At 37.9% G+C, this 25,544-nt stretch overlaps 1 protein-coding gene and 1 long non-coding RNA gene across 8 annotated transcripts; one reads left to right on the top strand and one right to left on the bottom strand.

Moving 5' to 3' along the window:
• Window positions 1–9,143: 9,143 nt before the first annotated feature.
• Window positions 9,144–12,945, top strand: LOC110792340 (uncharacterized). 2 transcript variants are annotated; one of them, XR_002534363.2, is made up of 8 exons: window positions 9,144–9,453; window positions 9,772–9,987; window positions 10,850–11,216; window positions 11,467–11,522; window positions 11,627–11,695; window positions 11,875–11,927; window positions 12,025–12,171; window positions 12,296–12,945. It is a non-coding gene; the product is annotated as an uncharacterized lncRNA (long non-coding RNA). The 2 variants fall into 2 exon arrangements; XR_002534362.2 differs by having other exon boundaries at window positions 9,158–9,453; window positions 9,880–9,987.
• Window positions 12,946–13,912: 967 nt separating this feature from the next.
• On the bottom strand, window positions 13,913–24,265 carry LOC110792341 (uncharacterized). 6 transcript variants are annotated; one of them, XR_008927781.1, is made up of 5 exons: window positions 23,530–24,265; window positions 21,622–21,985; window positions 21,193–21,496; window positions 15,222–15,314; window positions 13,913–14,178 (listed from the first exon to the last, which is right to left on the bottom strand). XR_008927781.1 is itself a non-coding variant. In XM_021997149.2 (2 exons), exon 1 carries the CDS (start codon window positions 24,189–24,191, stop codon window positions 23,565–23,567), a length of 627 nt encoding a protein of 208 aa, XP_021852841.1. In that variant the 5' UTR covers window positions 24,192–24,264; the 3' UTR covers window positions 13,913–14,178; window positions 23,530–23,564. The 6 variants fall into 6 exon arrangements, 1 of the variants encoding a protein (XP_021852841.1); XR_008927780.1 differs by having other exon boundaries at window positions 21,226–21,985; XR_008927779.1 differs by having other exon boundaries at window positions 21,193–21,985.
• Window positions 24,266–25,544: the final 1,279 nt, after the last annotated feature.

Here is a 25,544-nt window from a genome sequence, read left to right on the forward strand (position 1 = left end):
CATTAAACAGAGACATCAAAGCCATTCTCCAATATGCTTGATTCCCATAGCTGCAGTGTGCGAGTTGTGCTTCGCCTGCGGCAGAGGTTTAGTTAATGGATCTGATATGTTGTCATCGGTTCCAATTTTGCTTATCTCGACTTCTTTTCTTTCAACGAACTCTCGTAGAAGGTGAAATCTACGAAGTACATGCTTGACTCTCTGGTGGTGTCTAGGCTCTTTTGCCTGTGCAATAGCTCCGTTATTATCACAATACAGGGCTATTGGTCCTTTAATGGAGGGGACTATACCAAGTTCTCCTATGAACTTCCTTAGCCATATAGCTTCCTTTGCTGCTTCATGTGCAGCAATGTACTCCGCTTCAGTTGTAGAATCCGCAATGGTGCTTTGCTTAGCACTTTTCCAGCTTACTGCTCCTCCGTTGAGGCAGAAGACAAACCCAGACTGTGATCTAAAATCATCTTTGTCGGTTTGGAAACTTGCGTCCGTATAGCCTTTAACAATTAATTCATCATCTCCACCATAGACCAGGAAGTCATCTTTGTGCCTTTTCAGGTACTTCAGAATGTTCTTGGCAGCAGTCCAATGCGCCTCTCCTGGGTCTGACTGGTATCTGCTCGTAGCACTGAGTGCGTACGCAACATCCGGGCGTGTACATATCATAGCATACATTATTGAACCAATCAATGATGCATATGGAATCCCATTCATTCGTCTACGCTCATCAAGTGTTTTTGGGCACTGAGTCTTGCTTAGAGTCATTCCATGAGACATGGGTAGGTAGCCTCGCTTGGAGTCCGCCATCTTGAACCCATCAAGCACCTTATTGATATAAGTGCTTTGACTAAGTCCAATCATCTTTTTAGATCTATCTCTGTAAATCTTGATGCCCAATATGTACTGTGCCTCTCCTAGATCCTTCATCGAAAAACATTTCCCAAGCCAAATCTTGACAGAGTTCAACATAGGAATGTCATTTCCGATAAGCAATATGTCGTCGACATATAATACTAGGAAAGCAATTTTGCTCCCACTGACCTTCTTGTATACACAAGATTCGTCCGCGTTCTTGATGAAACCAAAGTCACTGACTGCTTCATCAAAACGTATATTCCAGCTCCTGGATGCCTGCTTCAATCCGTAGATTGACTTCTTTAGCTTGCATACCTTTTTAGCATTCTTTGGATCCTCAAAACCTTCAGGCTGTGTCATAAACACAGTTTCTGTTAAAACGCCGTTTAAGAAAGCAGTTTTGACATCCATCTGCCATATTTCGTAATCGTAATATGCAGCGATTGCTAACATTATTCGAATAGACTTTAGCATTGCAACTGGTGAAAAGGTTTCATCGTAATCCACACCGTGGACTTGCCTGTAACCTTTTGCGACCAATCTAGCTTTGAAAACTTCAAGTTTCCCATCCTTGTCCTTTTTCAGTTTGAAAACCCATTTGCTTCCAATGGCTTGGTAGCCATCTGGCAAATCGACCAAATCCCATACTTGGTTTTCAGACATGGAGTCTAATTCAGATTGCATGGCTTCTTACCACTGCTTGGAGCTAGGGCTCGTCATAGCTTGCTTGTAAGTCGCAGGTTCATCACTTTCAAGTAATAGAACGTCATAGCTCTCGTTCGTCAAAATACCTAAGTACCTTTCCGGTTGAGATCTATATCTTTGCGATCTACGCGGGGTAACATTTCTAGATTGACCATGATTCTCACCAGATTCTTCTAAAGATCTCTGAGTTTCATCCTGAATGTCATCTTGAGCATTCTCTAGAGTTTGTTGTTCGACTCGAATTTCTTCGAGGTCTACTTTTCTCCCACTTGTCATTTTGGAAATGTGATCCTTCTCCAAAAAGACACCATCTCGAGCAACAAACACTTTGTTCTCAGATGTATTGTAGAAGTAATACCCCTTTGTTTCCTTTGGATAGCCCACAAGGATACATTTGTCAGATTTTGGATGAAGTTTGTCTGAAATTAATCGTTTGACGTATACTTCACATCCCCAAATCTTAAGAAAAGACACATTTGGAGGCTTTCCAAACCATAATTCGTATGGAGTCTTTTCGACAGCTTTAGACGGAGCTCTATTTATAGTAGGTGCAGCTGTATTTAGTGCATGTCCCTAAAATTCTAATGGAAGTTCGGCCTGACCCATCATTGACATGACCATGTCTAGCAAGGTTCTGTTCCTCCGTTCCGACACACCGTTCCATTGTGGTGTTCCAGGAGGAGTCAATTCTGATAGAATTCCACATTCTTTCAGATGGTCATCAAATTCATAGCTCAGATATTCACCGCCTCTATCAGACCGCAGTGCCTTAATCTTCTTGCCTAATTGATTCTCTACTTCACTCTGAAATTCCTTGAATTTGTCAAAGGATTCAGACTTATGCTTCATTAGGTAGGCGTAACCATACCTACTGAAGTCATCAGTGAAAGTGATAAAGTAGCTGAAACCACCTCTAGCATTTGTACTCATTGGTCCACATACATCTGTATGGATTAAACCCAATAGTTCGTTTGCTCTTTCTCCAACTTTAGAGAAAGGTTGCTTTGTCATTTTTGCCAAGTAAACATGATTCGCATTTACCATAATCCTCTAAGTCAAATGGTTCTAGAATTCCTTCCCTTTGAAGTCTTTCTAAGCGTTTCAAGTTTATATGGCCTAATCGACAATGCCACAGATAGGTGAGATCGGAATCATCCTTTTTGGCCTTTTTGGTATTTATGTTATATACTTGTTTGTCGTGATCTAATAAATAAAGTCCATTGACTAATCTAGCAGATCCATAAAACATCTCTTTAAAATAAAACGAACAACTATTGTCTTTTATTATAAAGGAAAATCCCTTAGCATCTAAGCAAGAAACTGAAATGATGTTTTTAGTAAGACTTGGAACATGGAAACATTCTTCCAGTTCCAAAACTAGCCCGGAGGGCAACGACAAATAGTAAGTTCCTACGGCTAATGCAGCAATCCGTGCTCCATTTCCCACTCGTAGGTCGACTTCACCCTTGCTTAACTTTCTACTTCTTCTTAGTCCATGTGGATTGGAACATAAGTGTGAGCCACAACCTGTATCTAATACCCAAGAAGTTGAATTAGCAAGTATACAGTCTATAACGAAAATACCTGAAGATGGAACGACTGTTCCGTTTTTCTGATCTTCCTTTAGCTTCAAGCAATCTCTCTTCCAATGCCCCTTCTTCTTGCAGTAGAAGCATTCGGATTCAGAAGTGGGTTGACTGACCTTCCTCTTTGCAGATTTGGCGCCAGTTTGCTTAGTTGGGCTGGCCTTGTTGCCACCTTTCTTAGCATTCCTCTTCTTTCCAGATTTCTTGAACTTGCCCCCACGCACCATAAGCACATCCTGCTTATCACTTTTGAGCGTCTTTTCAGCGGTCTTCAGCATACCGTGAAGCTCAGTGAGCGTTTTGTCCAGACTATTCATACTGTAGTTCAGTTTGAACTGATCATACCCGTTATGAAGAGAATGGAGGATGGTGTCTATAGCCATTTCCTGAGAAAATTGCTGATCCAGCCGACTCATATTCTCAATGAGTCCAATCATTTTGAGAACATGTGGACTTACGGGCTCGCCTTTCTTAAGCTTGGTCTCAAGAATTTGCCTATGAGTCTCGAATCTTTCGACTCGAGCCAGATCTTGGAACATGTTCTTCAACTCACTGATGATCGTGAAAGCATCTGAGTTGATGAACGTTTTCTGCAGATCCGCACTCATGGTGGCGAGCATTAGACATTTCACATCCTTGTTGGCATCAATCCAACGATTGAGGGCTGCCTGAGTGACCCCGTCGCCTGCAGCTTCGGGCATCGCCTCATCTAGGACATACTCCTTTTCTTCCTGCATAAGAACTATTTGCAAGTTCCTTTGCCAGTCAAGGAAGTTTTTCCCGTTCAACTTCTCCTTTTCGAGAATTGATCGAATGTTGAATGAATTGTTGTTTGCCATATTAAAAACTACAATTGAAAAGAATAAACAAATAAATAACCATTCACAGTTTCTCTTAATAAACTTAAATTCTAGCATACATGCATAATTCAATGTTTATTAAGCATTTTATTCAAATTATGTGTTCCGGCAGGTGTGAATAAAATGATTCCAAGATCCTAAAATCATTGAAGAACTAAGCACAGTTTGTCGACTTAATCCTAAAACATCTTAGGTAAGCAAAAGCCTTTTGCTAATAGTCTAGAAACTATTCTTGGTTGATAGGTACGTCTAAGAACTTATTAGGTAAACCTATCGAATTTGCCACGACATAAAAGGACTCCTTACTTATATTGTTGAGTTTCACCAAAACTAACATGTACTCACAATTATTTGTGTACCTTGCCCCTTTAGGACCAATAAGTAACACCTCGCTGAACGAAAACTATTACTAGATTGATGTAAAGGATATCCAAGCAAGTGTATATTTTGGCATGGCACCTTTTAACTCAATTTTTAAGTTTGGAACTTAAGGCTCTTACTATGTTGGTTAGATTTTAAGTGAACTAAAATCCTTAATCATGCAACATAATCAAGCTTTTGATCTCATGCATTTTAAGACATATTTAAAAGCAATAAATAACTTAAAACATGCATAAGATATTTGTGATCTAGTATGGCCCGACTTCATCTTGAAGCTTTGACTTCAAAGTCCGTCTTGAAAATCTCCGTGGGAGGCACCATTTTCTTCAAATAGGATAAGCTATAACTAATTACAACTATTTGATGGTTCGCAGACCATATTTGAATTGAAAAATAACTTTGGTACTTTAGACCAATTACATTCAAATTAATGGTACGCAGACCATATTTTCTATCCTATTTGGGCCATACTAGTCACTTCATAACCTGCAAAACAGTACATATACAATATATACCATTCACCCATTCATTATCATGAATGGCCCACATAGCTGGTTAGTAAAACACATTATGCATCACGTAAACATTTGCAGCAATTAATCAAGGGCACCAATAATCTACCAATTATTCAGTCCTTATTAATTCTAATCAAGTTGCTTTAACCTTAAGGATTTGTAGACCTAATCAAGAGTTCATGACTAAAATACGCTCCCACTTAAACCAATAAATTCATATGCTTTACTAATTTTAAACATAAAAATGTATTTCTAGTCTAACCGGAAACATACAAATTTAATTAAAATTTAAAGCTCATATAAATTTATAATTGAATCCAAAAAAGTTTAATTTAATTTCAGTCGTATTTAAATTAATTCATGATTTTAAATTTAGTAAAATAATTAGAATAAATAACATTTATTATAATTACAATATTCAAAATTAAAATCCAAGAAAATAATTTAAATTATTAATTTTAAAATTAATTAAAATTACTTGAACTGGAATTTTCAAATTAAACATTCAAAACGATCTTTAATCGTAACGCAAACACCCTACGCGTTGCACGCCCATGGGCCGCACGCACACAGCCATTGCTGGCCATGTGCGCGCAGCCCATGCGCTCGTCGCATAGCTGCTGCATCCCCATCGCAAGCCTCCGCACGCATTGGTGCTCGCTGCGCGCGCCAGCGCTCATCGCACGCGAGCTATCGCTCGCAGTGCGCGCGCGACATCGCTCGCTGGGCGCGCGACATCGCTCGCTGGGCGCGCGAGCCATCGCTCGCTGGGCGCGCGACATCGCTCGCTGGGCGCGCGACATCGCTCGCTGGGCGCGCGAGCCATCGCTCGCTGGGCGTGCGACATCGCTCGCTGTGCGCGCGAGCAATGCTGGGCGCAGCGCTCGTGGCACGCGAGCTTGCGCTCGCTGCGCGCGAGGCTGCGCGCTCTTGTGCGAGGCAGCGCGCGTTGTGGCGCAGCTCGCTTGCTGCCCACACGCGACTGCCTTGGCTCGCCCTTCGCCCATGCCCATTCGTCCATTGCTCGTGGTACACGACACAAGGCAGGGCTGCTGCCTTGTGCTCGTGCACTACGCCCTTGCTCATTGCATTCGTGCCGCACGGGCGACGAGCTCCCTTGCTCGTCGTCGCATGCCCGCATTATACAACACCCCTTAAGGGTAACACGAAGCGTCCATTGCTTTGTGCGTGCAAGTTTTATGAACGAATCGCATAAAAATTTAAAATTTATAAAATTAATGACAAATTAATAAATATTATTAATTTCATAATTTTAGGGCGAAAAATCGAAAATTTATTATCCAATTGATTTCCGATTGTTATGGATTCAAGTCTAGGTCATAAAAATTTAAAATTTATCATAAATTTATAATTTTTATGGTGGTTTTTAATCATAGGTTTCTAATTAAATTACAATTAATTATGAAAATTAAATTAATTCTAAATTATTCTAATTTTCAACAAATTAATCATAATTACAAATTAGATTGCATAATTAACAAGGCTAGGCATTCAAACTTGTTAAACATATACAATAGGTCAATCAAAAATTCAAGATTTATCAACAAGAATCGCAAATATTTAATTTAACATCTTAAATTTACGAAATTTTGCATTCGAAAAACTAAAACCTTCGAAAATTTTAGAATGCCTTTTACATAGGGAATTGACACAAAAATCACTCAATTCGGATGAGTAACGAAGAAACTGCCGAAAAACTGCGTACGTATAATTAAATAAACGCAATTTGCAATTAATTAACAATTACGAAAATTAATCACCCCTTTTAATTCTTGCAAATTTGTAATATTTAACCATGTTCATGCAATTTAGATTATGAAAATAATAAGGGGCTCGTGATACCACTGTTAGGTTATGATACATATGATATTACATAAATCATGCGGAAACAACCATTAACCCAGGATTACATATTATTTACACATAATCATATAGCATAATTTAGATGCATACTCTTTGTTGCGTGCCCTCCCTAGCTGCGCCCGAACCGAACCAGAACAAGTCTTTAGGACTCCAAGTGTCGTCCCTCCGTAGATAGTCCACAGCACGTCCGGATCCGCCTTAAGATTGACCAACTAGAATCGCCCTTAAGGTACTAGAATTTTCGGCACTTTTGAGCAAGATGTGTGGCTGAATTTTTCTCTCAAAAACTCACTTTGAATACTTTGAAACTCGTTATAAATTGTGAACCCAGGCCACATATTTATAGGGGTATGGAAAGGGAATTGGAATCCTATTCAGATACAAATTAATTAAACCTAGAATCCTACAAGAACTCTAATTTAATTATTTTATCAAATAGAATTAGGAATTTAATCATTAACCGAACTCTGCACGTTTTAGGAAACGTGCACGTACACAAACACTTACACACGCACACACGGCAGCCACGATGGGCCGCCCATGCGTGCGCACGAGCAGCAGCCCACGCAGCGTCCGCGCGCGCTGCGCGCTGCGCGTGCTGTGCGCGCTGTGCGCGCTGCGCAGCCTGCTGGGCCTGGCCTTGCGCTGGGCCTGGCGTGGCTGTTTGTGCGGCGCGCATGGCTTGCTGGGCGATGGCCTGGCTTCGTGTTGGGCCTCGTCCGGCAGGCCTCGTCCGATGCTTATTCGTACGATACGCTTCCGATTAAATTTCCGATTCCGGAATTCATTTCCGATACGAACAATATTTAACATTTCCGATTCCGGAATTAATTTCCGTTTCGAACAAATATTTAATATTTCCGTTTCCGGAATTATTTTCCGATTCCGGTAATATTTCCGATTCTGACAATATTTCCGTTTCCGGCAATATTTCCGATTCTGGTAATATTTCCATTTCCGATAATATTTTCCGATACGTACCATGTTTCCGTTTCCGGCAACATCTACGACTTGGATAATATTTATATTTCCGATACGATCCATATTTCCGTTTCCGGTAATATCATCGTTTCCGGAGTATTCATTTCTTGCCTGTGACGATCTCAGCTCCCACTGAAACCAAGATCCGTCGGTTCCGAATATCCATAGATAGAGTATTTAATGCCATTAAATACTTGATCCGTTTACGTACTATTTGTGTGACCCTACGGGTTCAGTCAAGAGTAAGTTGTGGATTAATATCATTAATTCCACTTGAACTGAAGCGGCCTCTAGCTAGGCATTCAGCTCACTTGATCTCACTGAATTATTAACTTGTTAATTAATACTGAACCGCATTTATTAGACTTAACATAGAATGCATACTTGGACCAAGGGCATTATTTCCTTCATTTTATTTGTATTTTGAGGCGATTACGACGTTGTATTTTGTTATGCCCCTTCTCTAATGCTGAAAATGAGGGGTATTTATAAGAGGAATGGGTGCAAGACGCCAGCACATGCCAGCGCAGCACGCCGAAGCAGCGCTGGGCGCTGGTGACGTGGCGTGAATGCCGTTAAAGCAAGGACGCGGGCTCCGTCCTTGTTTCGTCTTGTAGTGCTGTACCTTTGTACGAATAGTACTAGGCTTGGAGTTTTGTGTTTTCTTGGAGGTTAAGGCACTATTTTTCGTCTAAAAACAAGCCTTTCTCGGGTTTTGAATTCCGGTTTTACGGGACGCGGCCCGGCATGCTCGGTTTTGTGGGTCGGCGCCCGAATTTGACTTGCCTTATATGATTTTGAGGAAAAGGCCTAGTAAAACCAATGGAATGGTCTACTAGATGAGATTGTACTTGGATTTTGAAATTGGTTTTTTGAAAGTTGTATTTTGTACCGAGAACCGAAAGGGGAACGACCTCGGGAATTGGATTTTGTATCTTGAATTTTAGAAGTGTTCTTAGCAATTGGGATTTCCGCCTGGAGTTATTCCAACCGCCTAGTAAGGATAATGGTATCGTCATCATCCTAGAGGGGAGACACAAATTAGGTGTCTACAAGCAGCCACAACACAACTGGCCTTTTGCTTGCTCATGTAGTGTTGTTCCACTTACACTTTGTGAATCAAGGCGTCATGTCTTGGCGGACAGCCGAGTGAACCGGACTTTTAATAATATCCCAAACCTTTAAAATGCATGCATTGAAAAATACTATGCTTATCAATAGTGTTTTGAGTAAACCTTGAAATTCACTATTCACAAGGGATTGAAAATTAAACCTTCCCTTTAAAAGCTCTATATTGACATTTACAAAGGTCTTGAGTTCAAACCCCCTTACTTACATATTATTTTTCCTCTTTTGCATTACTCTTCTTTTTCTGTTTCTTTATTCCTTTCTCCTTTTCCGGTTTTTCGTCCACGCCATTCATCTCATCTCCAAGGAGATTATTTCTCATCTCCTCTCTTTCTCTTTCCTTTCCTTCGAATTCCTCTAGGTAGTGCCGTAGTCCACCACCTTCTTCCTCATTTTTTCTCTTGGCTCCCTTCTTCTTCCACCAGTCCACCACCTTCTTCCTCCCAATTTATCTTTTGAAGAATTTATGATCGTTTTCTTCTCTCCTCCATTGTTCACATTTCTGTACAACTCCTGGCTACCCTATGGACATCTACAGGAGCTCTTCGATACTACCACAAGGTATCTTTCTATCTCTCATGTTTTTATATTTTTTGTTTTGTTTTGTAATTGAACTTGAGTTTAATGTGTTGATTTTTAGGGTTTAATTTAGGAGATTTTTAGGGTTTAATTTAGGAGATATGTGGTAGAGATTTTTAGGGTTTCTATCTTCTTTGTTTCTCTCCAGCTTCCTTCCCTGGATCTTGAATTCAGGGTTTAATTTCGCTTGCATTGGATTTGAATATGGTTTTAATTCACTTATTTTTTTTAATTTTTTGCTTCGTTTTTTAATCTTTACAAGTTTTTAAATGTCAATTACTTATTCTAATTTTTTTGCAGGTTTCTCTCCATGAGCTGATTATTATCATGTCTCACTTCTATTTGTAAATCCTAAATTGTTATGATTCATCATAGCTAAACAGTAGTTTTGCACCTATTACGTACTAGGTTGTGCAGAGGAGGAGGATTGGCGCTGGGGTCGTTAGTGTGGAGTGCATGAGAAGCTAAGCATGTGGTGCCACTACTTCACGGTGTTCTGTGTTCTCTGTAAATCAGGTTCTTTTGTGTTGCGTGTAATTTGTTGTTCGATATCATGTCGATGCAAACTTTTACTTGATTATCTTAGGATCAGTTATTTTAGGAGTCTTTACCACTTTAGGTTAGTTTGGTGTTGGGTATTGCACATGCGGATCTCTTCGAAGTTCAAACATTTCCTGTTCATATTCAGCTGTGGTTAATGTTGTCCCAATTACCCTAGCTTTTGACTCACTTGTTGACGCGTGTCCTTGGTGCTATGTCCGTGCTTCTTGTGATTTACACTATTGAGTCTTGACATTTGGCCATAATGTTCATAGCAATTAGTGGGTAACTGGGTAATATGGGCATGTCTTGCACTACCTAATTGGATAGAGTATCTGGACTTGATGACATTCTACCATTTCGTTTAGAACACATGATTATTGCTGCGCAGATGGCAATGCATGGTCCCTTGTGAAACATCTGAAGGACTACATTTTCGCTTCCACTATAAGCTGCTGGTCCGACTTGGATCGACTCTTTTTTTTGCTTTAATTGCTTGCTTTTCTTTTGAGGTTTTGAATTATATGACTAATCTAATTATATGTGAAAGTTGTCGAAGTGATAGCTGCCAAAATTGTATGAAAGATGTTCAGACAAGAAGGGACTAGGCTAAGACATCTAGGAATTCTATCACCTTTACCTATGATACTTGACTTCTTCATTTCAACCAAAGTGCCATGTCCTAATTTTATTAATTCCTATAACATGAAATGAGTCAACTCCAGCAAAGAGTGAAATGTTTTAGAAGTTGCAAGATCCGGGTTGCTTCTTTGTGTAAATAGTATCTATCTCTTTTTATCATGATTTTGAGGTTCTGCACTTCAATACTGTCTTGCAGTCAGATAAATCTGAGCTATACGACGAGTTGAATGCTATTAAGGGTGAAAAAGAACAAAACATGGCATTTATAAATGAAAAAAGATCGCAAATGAAGCCCTTGCAGGCAGCGTTGGCCTCCTTACGTGGTGGTGGTGGAGAGAAGGGATTTCGCATATGTTCACCAAAGAGGGTTCTATTACTTCTTTCCAGGAAGCGTTGGCCTCCTTACGTGGTGGTGGTGGAGAGAAGGGATTTCGGATATGTTCACCAAAGAGGGTTCTATTACTTCTGTCCAGCCTATCTATGTGCCTGCTGATGATTTGACAGATCCTGCTCCTACTACAACTTTTGCTCACTTGGATGCCACTACTGTGTTATCCTGACAGGTAACCTGAGGAGCTTATCTGATTTTTGCAAAAACAAAACTTAGATGAAAGGATTTGTTCTTGTCTGTGTCTTTTGAGTAGTATGTACCTTGTGTGGAGGATCATGTTTAATATAACTTTAATCGATCTCTTTCTATCTCCTGACATAACTCAAAACTCAAGTCACTGTCACAATTCTAACTGTTATTTGTCTTGCATGCACGTCATACACAAGGGAACTGTCCTAAGCATAGAAATTCCATGTTTTCAGGGACATTTCGAGCTGCTAAATTGGTATATGCAGCACCTAAAAGAACTAAAGAGCTGGTTTGTTCTCTTCCTATTCATGTGCTGCATTGTTTTCAAGATTTTATTTATCACCAAAGACCATGTAACTGACCTGCCTGCTTTTTATTTTACCTTCTATGCAGGATGCTCATTCGACCTTCTCACTGATCATCCTAGGCTTTCTTCTCGTGCAGAGACATCTTGATCAAGAGGTGTAATTTCTATTTTTGTTTGCATTTTAGTAACTTTGATATCTAGGGTAGGGGTTTTTATCTATTTTCTTTTGCATCTCCCATTCTCTACTCCCTCGTCCTCTTTAATTATATCTCCTGCATTTTTTATTTGAATTGGATTTTAACTAAATTTTGTTTTTCTTGTAAAAATTTGACAGTGAGTACAGTGCTCACAATACGCAATTCTCGAGCGCAAGAAGTCGCTGAATCGGTTAGTCGTTGATGAATCAGTTAGTGCTATGCATCCATGTATAATTTTTATGATTGGATGTGTTTTAATTTGGTTATATTGTTATACTCCACACAAGGTACATATGCAATGAGGGTTAGAGAATGGTATGGCTGGCATTCATTTTCCCGAGCTTGCAAAGATTTTACAAGACAATATAGTCTATGCCAAGACTGCGAAGTTCATGTTGAATCGTGTTAATGCTGCGAAGTTGGATTTCTCTGAGGTAGACACCTCTTCGTAAAGCTTTATAATCATCTTCATATGTCAAATTGTTTTCCGAGTTTTGACAGTCCTAGGATGGTAATAATTCAATTTCTGTTTTTTTTTTTTTTTTTTTTGTGTTGCAGATCTTGCCTGAGGAGGTTGAGATAACACTCAAAGAGGTTTCCATGATTTCCGTGGGAACTGAAGTCAGCGATCTTGATCTAACAAATATCTCGGAACTCTGCGACCAAGTTTTGTCTTTAGCTGAATACAGCGCTCAACTATATGATTATCTGAAAAGCAGAATGAACACAATTGCTCCGCAGTTGACTGGTGTTGTTGGTGCTCGTCTTATTGCTCATGGTGGTAGCTTGATAAATCTTGCAAAGCAGCCTGGAAGCATAGTACAAATTCTTGGGGCAGAAAATGCTCTTTTCAGAGCTTTGAAAACAAAGCATACAATCCCTAAATATGGGATTATCTATCACACATCCTTGATTGGGCAAGCTGCCCCTAAGAACTGGTGATCTACCTGAGTGGACTTTTAAGGTGGAGTTTCAATTGGATCGTACCTGCTAATTAACCATAGTTCGTAGTAGATTGGTTAATTAGGTCGATCCAAATTAGTGAAATAATGTTAGATTGGAGAGAACTCAAAATACTAATGCTATAGAGAAAGTGGTAAATATTTTGTTACCAATGGAGAATTTGCAAAAGTATGATGCTACAAAAGACAATGTCACTTTTTCTTTTTGCAATCAAAAAATGGTTTGTGGTTCATGGGGAACTATTATATCTTTCATCCTCATGAACAGGACGTTCTTTAGCATTATGGCATGTCTTTTGTGGATAAAATTTATTCACTTGTAACTTTGTCGAAAATAAATTAAAAAGACCCAACATTTTACATTCATTCGTTTACGAACTACAAAAATATGATTATATGAAAAATGAACCTTGTAAATTACTTGAAAAATACATTAAAATTATTATTGTCATTTTCAATTTACAAGACTAAATAAAATAAATCACAAAGGCTTTCATATCTTATGCACCTAGAACCTTTAAAACGTCAAAACGACTGTCTCTTCGACCAAGGAACCACAATCTCGACGGAAAAATTAATGTTTTTGATGATTCTTTGTAATATTTTTTTTTTTATCTTCAATGGACTTTGAGGAATGACAGTTCAAATTGAAATTTAATAAATTTTAATTGTTGTCATTACGGTAAGTAATTTTCCCAATTCACCTTGACCTAAAGGATAATGAGGGTCGTAAAATCTAGAGTGGATCCATGTGTGATATATGATCAGAACAAAGTTGATTTATTTTTTAACGGGAGAATATGTATAATTAATCGGCGGAAACATGGTTTTGCAACTCTTAATAACACAACATACTCTTAATAACACAACATTCCAGTATCTAAGATGTGTAATTTTTTGGTAGGGTTGAAATAGATTGATGGGGTTCTATTTTGATACCAAGGCACATAGCGTGCATTTTGGAAAACAATGTTAAGTTTGAAACATTTATAAACTTACCTCAATCTTCCATGATGTCAAATCTTACAAAGCTCCAAAGCTAACACGGGTGACTGAGTGAGTGTAAATTGCCCGAGGTAAAACACTAGCACCAATAGCAACCATACCAGAAAACAGATTCTGTTCAGAAAACAGATTCTGGTCATAATGTCCTTACCGGTATTTGACACCACCTGATTATTTCATCAAACTTAATTTTCAAATACGCTTTACATCAAACCAAAATGCTCCAGTAGGTATAGAGACCAAAAAATGACATACATTTGTAAAACAAGCTTGAGAGTTGGAACATCGCATGATAAAGCAACGAGGCTAGACTAGGATTACATCGGTGTTAACCTCAGTTATCACAGCTTACTAGAGAACTACAAATACTTCTTCCATGGTGGTTCTCTCGACATATAAGAATTGAACTTCAGTGTTGAAAATTCGGATGAATATTTGCTTCAGTGCTAGTTGCTTTTGTCAGGAATCATGCACCTGGAATAGGAAGTTTCACACATTAACACAGAATTTTCAAGAATAGTTCCCAGACTTCGCACAAAATATACCGTGTTGAATTCTAATTGCAAGACTGAAGAGACCTTTCAAAACCCGTAGCCTCTTTTTTATTATCATTGTAAACCCTTCAATACTCACAAGAGTTACTATCTTATATCTAAGTTCTTTAATGCCATAGTTATCTACTTATCTAGTTATCTGTCACAACTTCAGAAAAGTCTTTCACATACAATATGCACTCCACATGAATCTAAAAGATACAAATATCAAACAAAACGGAATAGTGTACAGTATAATAGAAAAGAATCTAAACAATACAGAGTAGTTTGCTAATAGTACTCGATGATAGAATAGTAACTGAATATATAAGTTGACATATTATTGGATATAAAAACACATTTATATCGACAAAAAACAATAGAACTGCTAAATGGAAAGGTAGACAATATCTTCGGAATGGAGGGATTGAGGGAATATGTGAAAACAAGGTAACACTCCTTTCAGCTAACAACTATTCCTTGTACCCCACATAAAATGCCATCCAAAAAACAAACTCTCTCCCATAGTGAATCTATTTAATTACTACGGATTAAATAATTAGGGATAAGAACAAGATCAACATCAATAACAATAGATCAAAACAATAAAAATAAAAAATTACGATGATGATGAACAATTAAGACTCGGCATACAACTTAGGGTGCATTCTCTTCACCTGAATTTCACTTGATCTTATCTTATCTTATACGAAGTATTATATTATATTATCTTATCTTATTGGCCCTTATTGAAAATTACAAAAGGCGTCATTATTGACCCTTATTTTATTTTCTCTGAACTTATATTATCTTATCTGAACAAAAAAAGTGAAAATAATGAGAAGAGTATAGAGCCTTCATGGTAAAATGAATCCACTTGGAAAAATAAATCCACTTGGAAGTAAACATTTGATCAATTACCCTATTAGGAACAACATATCTTCACAAAGTCAATGTAATCTTCAAATGACACTGTTTACTTACAAGTTTTGAAAGTTCGTTCATGCTGAAGTGCTCTTCAAAAAAAATTTACATATGCACAAGACAAGCTACAGAAGCTTCATTAAATCTGAATAACTGCAAATTATATAGATTGTTCAGGAACAACAAGTATCAAGAACAAAGGAAAACTTAAAATCTGCCTGCTTTGCAATAGTTAAGTAGTAGTCATGCATCAATCATTAAGACAGGACCATATGGTGAAAATGTAAAGAAATGAGCAGCCATTGTTTTAAATCAAATAATAGAGCACAAGAGCATGAGTATACACCTATTTGCATCAAAAGAATAAAATAAAAATTCCACTCCAACTAAAACTACATGATTAATCTGATTGTTCCCACAAAGTTCACAAGTCCATTTCTTATATCACAAGTTTCCTTTACCCCTATGCCACAAACTTCATCTCCCTGGAGGAAGAGGAATCAGCAGCCAACCAAAATGAGATTGGGATGGCTATTTCATCCAATAAGTGTATCTATGCCGTCTTAGAGTATGAATGATACAGGGTACACAAGAGGACAGAACATTATTGCCCAATCAGTAAATTTTGGATAATCTCTATCTATCCCCCTATGAACACTATGGAGACTACGCGGGTCCTTATAGTGCTACCCGCCATGAGATCGTTTTTTTCATTTTCCTAAGTACCTCCTGTGTCGTAGCAGTTAGATTCTCTTCTTATTCTACTTTGCTTTTATTTTTTATTTTTTTTGGGGGGGAGGGGGGGGGGGGGGGGGGGAGGGGGTGTAGCAAAACAGTTACGGAGTGCCTTATGGTGACAACGCTGACAAGGCTGTCATTCTTCATTTACCACCAACAACTAATAACACCATTGAATGAATTTAAATATTTTGGTATTCTTAAGCTACAATCAGACAGATGTGAAATGAATCTAAACTTTAGTCCCTGAAAAGTGAACTACCTATGGACAAAAAGACATTTGAAGGACTAGCTACTAGGTGGAGTCTCAATCAGCCTTCGGTCAACCTGAGTAACCAAGGTTTTTCTAGAACAAATCTATACCTAGTATTTAAAAAGCAAAACCATAAATCTATAGATACATGTGGCATCTCCTTTTTTCATGCATCATTTTTTGACATGTGGCATCCCTTTTTTAATTCATCATTTTTTTTCCAATTGTTTCTTATATTTTACGACTCTAGCACCTTTTCCACTTCATATTCTCCATTCAACATCGATTTACCATTTTAATTCATATATCATTATTCAATCTTTTCCACTTCATCTCTTTCTTTAACACTTAATATTAATTTCATCATTTAATTTTATGAAGTATATTCTTTTAACCTTCAAATTTCTCACCTCTTTTAAAGCATATATTCCTACTCAAATACAAGCTAGCCCTCCAAAAAACTTGAATTTTAAAAGACAGTTTAACAACCACTAATTGCCCGTTCTTGGAACGGGCTTAAGAGCTAGTTATATTAACAAGTTTCCCTTGACATGTATAAGCACTTGTGCTTACAAGATGGCGCCACCCCTCTTCCATTCCTGATGTTTTTTTAATTATAATGTTCCATTAGAAAGGAAAAGAACTTTGGACTAAGAACCAAGAGTCCTTAACAAAACATTGAGGATTAAGCCATTAAAAGGGTATGCCAATTGCATTCTGCATCAGAAAAATATTATCCTAGTAGAGCCCTGGCGTGATTAGACCAAAGTAAGTCAGAGATCAACTTGATGACTAGTTCTACCAATTAAAATCATTTCATTATTCATTCCTTTCCAGCACAGCACCTACAATTCACCACAGAAACCTCCAAAGAATTTTCCTCGACTTATGTCTACCAAAAGCTAGATTAATAATGCATCAAATGGGAGGAAGGAGGGATCCTCGTTATTCCCACAATCTCAAAGAGGTTGTAAGGTTTCTACACGAGCCGTTTATAAACAGACACTGACTAAACTAGAAAAGGGGCTTTATTTGGCTTGCCCTAATTTTGAAGATTGACTTTCTATATATACTCTGCAAATATAAACGTATTACAGAACATTTGAAATTATTAGCAAATGGAGAAAAAACACCCACCAAACTTTACTCTCTTAGGCATACTATAAAATAGAGAGACTTCAGAAGTCAGAACATTGAACGCCCAGTAATAATGTGACAGTGTCTACTTGTGAGATCTCTGGTTTCCTTTATCTACGATGAATGTTCTATGAAACAGTATCGCCTTTTTACACCATGAAGAACACCATAGTAGCATGATGTATCAATAGAGATGATGAAGAGTGGAAACAGAATAAAAAGGTTGCTCGTACGTAAGTAAGAAAGCAATTTAACCTACATTGCCCGCTTTTTCTCCAAGCATAGCAAAAAAAATAGTCAACAATACCTTCATGGGGAACTTCTACATGAGGAAGAAAGCAATTTAACCTACATTGCCCGCTCTTTCTCCGAGCATAGCAAAAAAATTAGTCAACAATACCTTCATGGGGAACTTCTACAGGCTAGTGAAAAAAGACACCTATCTTCGACAGTGCATCCCATTGATTCTCCCAATACCACATCTGAAAGTTCCAAAATATTAACGCCATCTCCCACCATTTCCTCACAAAAGTTTCCTAATATAAAAGACGTCTTCTTATAATGTATGCTTTCAAAGTAATTCTTCACATTAACCACGTAACAAATACAGCCACTGAACCTCAAAAGCCCCATCAACTCTCCCAACATAAGCTAATCTATAAGCTATTAATCACATTACTTGGCATAATTAACTTGTTCTACACTAAAACTATAACACTTAACAGCAATAAATCCTTCCAGAGAAAAATCATCAACTATACAACTTCAAAGTTGTGTACCCATATAAATAATTAATATACACTCATTCCACTCAAAAGATCTCGTACAATAATGTATCACAAATTCCCCATTACAGTTTTGTTCTATATATAACATCACCTCTCTAAGTCAAAACATTAACATTGGTTCCTTAAGTGAACACCTCTTATCATTTAGATCCACATATCGCACACAATAACAACCTAACCATCAAAACATACTGCAGTTGGCTTCCCATATTCTGCTCAAAAGTTACCAGATATTAAAAAAATGTATTCACAAGATTACTCCAAGTATGCTTTCAAAGTTTCAAATAATACTTCACATCAAAAGCCAATTTACTCTCATAACATAGTACAACCTCAAAAGCTAAAACTCAATAGCTTTCCTCATGACATTCCAAAAAGTTTTCCTCTTGGAACGGATATTTTCATCAACATTGATTTTTTTTCTGTTACAGAGAGGGGTGTTACAAAGCTGGACAGCCCAATAAGTAATTTTACGAACCCCACATATTCAGCAACAACGGCATTAAGCTTATTCGTTATTTATTAAAATTACTTAATCTCTGAAACAAATCATTATTCCTTTCAAACTGAAACCAACCAAATAAACACAAAGATCATCATCACACAACTACTGCCCACCACCTTCAGAACACACCAAAACTTAGCAACCCAGATTCCCTTCAAAGTTTCTTAATCTGCAAAAAAATTATCTACTACCTTTTAAAATAGCAGACTGGGCAGTGAATCATTATACGGCACGGAATGCTAGGCAGTGAAACATTGTCACGTGCACAAGATGAATGTGGCGGAGATGCGCATGTTACGTTGGATGTGTGGGCATACAAGAAAGGATCGTTTGAGGAATGAGATTATTAGGAAGAAAGTAGGGGTTGCACCGATTGAGTTTAAGATGATGGAAAATCGTTTAAGATGGTTTGGACATGTAAGAAGAAGATCAAGTGATGCCCCGGTTAAGAGGATAGAAGGGTGGCAAAATGATAGAATTGCAAGGGGTAGGGGAAGACCTAAGAAAACTTGGAGGAAAGTGATTGAGCACGATATGAGCTTTCTTGGAATTGAGGAAAATATGGCGTTTGATAGGACAGAGTGGAGGGAGAGAATATATATTGATGACTTCATTTGACTTATACAACTTTCATGTTTCTGTTTCTTTCTATTTTTAAATTTTTTTTTTTTTCTTATTTTTATTTTTTATTTTATTTTAAAAATTCTTTTGAATTTTTTTATTTTTACATGCTATTTTGAAATGTACTTATTTTACTTATTCATTTATTTTAAACTTTACTTATTTTTTACTATCTCTAACAATGTTTCTTCTATAATATATATACATTTTTCTCTTATCTTACTTTCATTAATTCCACCTTCTCTTCCTTGCTTTTTTCTTTTTACTTCTCTGCTCCTTTCTGGTTTGATTGGTGACAATGACGATCTCCTACGACGATTCATGTTAGCCGACCCCAAATCATTTTGGGACTAAGGCTTTGTTGTTGTTGTTGTTGTTGTTTTAAAATAGCAGACTACTTGACATAAATAACATGGCAAACAACAACTATAAGCAGATGGCTTGTGTGCGCGATATTCCTTCCATACACTTGTGTTCTCATCACAGCATCCCCTCCGGCCCTCCTTAAGTCAACATCTCCCATCATTCGGACATGCTAAGATAAGAAATAAAACCACTAAACCTCAAAAGCCTTATCTACTCTCATGATATAACAATTACGTCAAAAGCTATAAATCAATAAAATGTAAGTGGACACTCCAAAAAGCTTTCCGCTTTGAACAAAAATTTTCACCCTAATTTATTTCCATGGAAGGGGTCGTACAAAGATGGAAAAGAAGATGCTTAGCAACCCAGATTCACTTAGTCTGCAAAAGGATTTTCCACTCATACCTTCAATATCTATAACAAGCATTTTTCACTCGCACCATTAATATCACACTAGTCGTCATAATTCACATGTTAGTACCTAGAAATCCTTAATAAAATCGTCAACTAACCATACAACTTACAACTTGTTCGGTTGTATTTTCAGTTAATAAAGTAATTCGATCCATTAATTCCATTCAAAAGATATCATAAATGATAAATGAAAATGTTGGAGACTCCCACATTGCACTTTTGTTACCTTCAATATCTATAACAAGCGTTTTCCACAAAGACCATTTAATTCGCACAATACTATCCATTTAACATGTTTCTACACTATATATGTAGTATTTCATACCTACGAATCCTTCCAGAATAAAATAATCAACTACCAACTTGTTCACCTACATTATCAGTTAATGTAAGTATCTAACCATTCAAAAGAGCCCATAGATGAAGGTGTCACAAAGTCCAACATTACTGTTTTGCTCTGCCATAACACTTTCTCCTGAAGTCTAAACCTGCTAATATTTGGACCCACAAATTAAACAATAATCGCCACCAAAAAGTAGTCCACTTGGCTTCTCATATTCCTCTCAGAAGTTGCCTATAATATAAAACGTCTTCACAAAATAAGTACTCCCAAGTATGATTTCAAAGTAGAAGTTTCTGTGAACCACATAACAAAAACAGCTACTTGATCCTCAAAATCTCTATCTACTCTCACAACATAAAAATAAGCTCAAAACTTACCAACAGTACCCCGTACATGTGGCAAGAACAATATTCAGCTCTCTGATTAATATTAATTTGCTCTATCATGCTTCATCACATATTTAGCACATAACCACCACCTTTAGGACATAAAATACCAGCAACCTTGAATCCCATCAAAAGTCAGTTAGCCTGCCACGAGCTCTTTCCAGCAAACCTTAAAAACAGAACAGTACTTGGAATATTTAACATATCGAACATTATTACCAAAACACTTAACACCTATAAATCCATCTGGGATAAATACCTTAGCTTACTAACAACTTCCAGATTGAGCACCTCTACTATCAATTAATATAGCCACTCATTCATTCCATTCAAAATATCCCACAGTTAAAGGTATCACCACTCCATCATGCATCCAAGGCCAGATGAAAAGAATGGAAAAGACAACAGGAAAGAGTGTCCCCCAAAATAAAGAAACTGATTTACCCACATGGACAAAGGGGACAATGTTAGATGAGATACCTCTGAGAGAGTGAGAGTGCAAGGTAAACTTACACATGCTGGAAAAGAGGCACGAGTACCAACTAGTAAGCGCGTCCCATTAGTTATTTCATAACCATACCTTTTCCCGTCATAATGGGCCGCAAGAGTTATACCCCAAAGATAAATACCGTGACTGTTTAACTATCAAGCAGATGAACACCAAACTCTTGAACACTGGTCCTACCTCCATAGGATTACAACTTAATCACGAAAAGCCTAAGTGTCTCTTCTCCTCTCCCTGAACCCTTGGAATACCACATTATATTTGAAACTGATTTACCACCTGGACAAAGGGGGCAATATTAGATGAGATACCTGTGAGAGTGCAAGGTAAACTTACACATCTTGGAAAAGAAGGCATGAATACCAGCTAGTTAGTGCATCCCTTTAGTTATTTCATAACCATACCTTTTCCCCGTCATATGGGCTAACCGTTTCACTGCCAAAGAGATGTTTCTGAACACCAAACTCTTGAACGCTGGTCCTACCTCCATAGGTTTACAACTTAATCGCAACCCGGCTAAGTGTCTCTTCTCCTCTCACTGAACCCTTGACCATATCACTAGTAGGAATACCACACTATACTTTATAACTACTTCGCCATGCACGCAAAGACCATAAAGAAGAAAAGTAGTCACACACGAATATTCGACTAGTAGATTAGGCTTGCATATGCAAACCCATTGGTGAAGGGTGAAGACTGAAGACCCTCCCCTGGTCCATGAAAGACTCTCGGAAGGACCCGACAATATAATCGTCCAAAAATTACCACCTGAAACAAAAAGGGAATATAAAATCCCCACACCCTGGGACAACAATACAATACCATCATTTGCATTGAACCCTGTAACACAAGACATAAACCTTCATTTTAACTCGAGAGTAATAAGAAGGAAAAGGCACCCCTACACCTTTTGTGTCGTCAAATAGGAGCATAAGATTCAAATTGAAAATGAAGAAATACTAACCTCACTTCCACTTACTTTGGAATCACCGACCCAACTTTATTCACTCGAAAAATGGACATCAATTATGAGACGAAGATTAGAATGACCACACTCAAGCCCAGTTTCCTATGCCTCCTCTCAGATAAAAAGAGAGTAGATGATCGGGCCCTTTTTTTAATCCCAGTCCATAAACTACAAATAATTCAACTTGGATTCATGTGCTCTGCAAAGTTCCCATACCCACCACCATTACTAGCTCCATAGTCAAAAGATCTTTCAAGAATTGCTAAGACACAGGTCATGTTTAGAAACAGTAATGATACGTGTTAGTTGCCAATGTAGGCGTGTAGCTCTTAGTTATCGGTTAACTGTCAAAGTTGTTTATAAAATGAAGCTAGCTTTCAACAAGTTGAAGATGTTTTAAAAAAATTAGCATCTAGGATTTTTTTTTATTAAAATTTTTCTATTTCATAAGCTACATTATTTCACTACTTTACCAAGCACAAGTTTTCACCTTCACTATTGTTTTGACTGGGTTAAATAAGCATCCCTGTTTTCCAAACTGAAAAAAAAAGCATCATATATTTTCTACTGAGTTAAGTAGCACAACTAGGTCTCTTTGTGAACTTAAAATTTGAAAGCAGTGGCATCTCTTCCGATTTCAACCCAAGTCCACCATCTTTTCCCGCGCCACTTCATCAGTGTGCAACCTCTAAGACCACTGTTGCAATCCATTTAACAGACATGCATGAGAAACCCAGTCCTTATCCTATTAACCAAGTATAATTCAGACACAGCATGTTTTACGGGACTCTCTCTTTTGATCATAAGCAAAACCATGATATCTATCGACTAAACGTTAAAGATTTTTCACGCCAAGGTGAAGCATGAAACATTAAAATTACATATGCTCCATCCCCAACAGTAGTCAAAGTTCCCTCTTGGACATCTGAAATACTTGTGAGACTCAACCAATAAGCTTGGATATTTAATAATGACACAAATCAACACTCTTTGAATGTAAAATACATGACAGGAAATTCCAAATAATAATATTCCCTTTTTTAGTTCCCTATGACAATATTTTGAAGATCGACAAATTAATCCTTACAACATAAGTGCAAATGTCATATTCCACCAACAAATAAAAAAAGACAATGGCATAACAACCCATTCATACTTCCAAGTCAAGTTTTTCCAACCAAATTTCCATTTATAATTCAAAATAGAAAATTTCAGTTCATAACAAAAACTCACAATTGGTTACACTTAACACAACTAAAAACACAAAATTCACAATTCATAATGCAAGAAAACATATTCAAACCAAAATTTAACAAACAAAAGAAAATTAATTAAAAACCCTAACCTTGAGAAGTGAAGTAAACCCTAGAAAAACCATCCCTAACGATTCCGCTCAGCAGGCAAAGGACGATTAAAGCCCCCTCGACGATTCATATACTGTCTCGGCTGACGCTTAGTAACAGCTCTAACACCACTAACATCAGCACCAGCAACTGGCTTTCCTTTCGTAGAATCAAACCCAACCGGAATCCCTAATTTCTTCATCATTTCAATTTCATCATCTTCAGCACCACCTTCCTCTCCAATGTTACCATTTTCATTGTTGTTACTCTTCTCTCTCTCGTCTCTTCGATCCGATTTCTTCTTCTTCTGCTCCTTGGCGATTCCGTCAACGAAATCGGAGACAACAGTGCGGTCGTTGTCGTCGTGGTCGTCTCTTTCTCTCCTTCGTGATTGGTGGTGGTGACGGCGAGACCGGTCAACGGAGTGAGACCGTGAACGGGAGCGTGATTCGGACTCTGACCTTGACCGGCGCCGACGGTCAGGTGAGCGGGAGCGAGAGCGGGCGTGGCGGGAGCGGGCGTGGGGAGAGCGGCGGTCTCGGTGGCGATCTCGGTCGTCTATCTCTCTCCTCCGGTCTCGGTCACGGTCTCTTTCTCTCTCCTCACGGCCGCGGTCACGGTGGTCGCGGTCTCTGTCTCTCTCATCTCTGCCGCGGTCGCCCATTGCTTGATTTTGTTCTTCAGTGGAGTGGAGGGGAGTGAGGAGTTAAAACTTAAAATGAGGAATTAGACTTTTGGCGCTTTATTGTTTTTCCGTAATTTAATAGTCGGTTTTGGATTTTGTTTATGTGTTCACTTTCAGGGCCCAATTAGGTTACTCCCGTACTCGTATTTGTTTTGTACAATTACACTCACGGGGTGGAGGAAGTATAAATCCATATTAGATACTTCTACCGTCTTTTAATACTCGCAACGTTTGTTAGTTTCACGCATGTCAATGCACAACTTTGATCATTTATATCTTAAATTTTCTTTGTACAAAAATTATAAAAAGTTGATATTTTGAAAATACACATTGAGACAAATCTAACAAGATCCCACATGACTATGTTTTATCTTATATAAAAAACACTAAGAATAGTCAAAGTAGATTATATGAATAGTGGCAAAAGTCTAAACGTTGCGAGTATTAAAAGACGGAGGAAGTATGTTTTTACAAAAATATATCACCCCATTAAATGATAAAATAGGCTAAAGACAAACGATAAAGGACAAAACTAATGAGAGTGATTGATAGCTCAGTTGGTTAGAGCATCCATCCCGGTTCCAGGTGGGGTGATATGTTTTGTAAAAATATATCTGATATGGCGGCTAATTTACACCTACACCTGATCAAAATGTGGGTTGGGGGTGGGCCGGGATCTAAAAATCAGCCCACAATGTCGGGCGAGGCGGGCAAAAATTAGAGTTGATCTGGTGTGCCCGGGCCAAAAATAGCAGGATTTTGGCCATTTTCGAGTTGGAACAATTTTATAACTAAAAGTATAATTTTACGTTGTCTAAAATCCGTCAAAAAAATATGAAAATCAGAACGGGCCCAAAAAACATGCCTACCAATTATGCCCTAAACCGCTACATTTTTTGGTTGAGTCGATTTGGGTCAACGGGTTGGGATCTAGTTGATCAAGTCTAGTTACACCCATGTAAAACAACGTCGTTTTCTAAGGTTTAAGATGAACATTTACATATTTATATACTTATTTGAAAATGGACATTATATACTGATTCAAAAATTATTGTTTATCTAATCATTTGGAAATGATCATCTATCTTGAAAACATTACTTCCTTCGTCTCTTTTTGTCCTTCCTAGTTATAATTTTTTGTGAGACAAAAAAAAGTTAAACCAGGAAAAACAAATATAGACGGTGGGAGTACTCGATCCTTTTCTAATGGAGAATAATTTATTGTTAGTATAGGCCCTTTTTATAGGGATGTCAGTGGGGCGGGTTTCGTGGGAGACCCGCCCCGCATCCGCCCCAAGTAGGCGGGGATGGAGGTAGGTTTGGCGGGTGATG

The sequence above is a fragment of the Spinacia oleracea genome, chromosome 2, assembly GCF_020520425.1.
Source record: "Spinacia oleracea cultivar Varoflay chromosome 2, BTI_SOV_V1, whole genome shotgun sequence".
NCBI classification, from domain to species: domain Eukaryota; kingdom Viridiplantae; phylum Streptophyta; class Magnoliopsida; order Caryophyllales; family Amaranthaceae; genus Spinacia; species Spinacia oleracea.

What these genes read in the sequence shown, in the direction of transcription:
- LOC110792341 (XM_021997149.2), bottom strand. Translation starts at nt 24,191, where the DNA reads ATGGGCGACCGCGGCAGAGATGAGAGAGACAGAGACCGCGACCACCGT.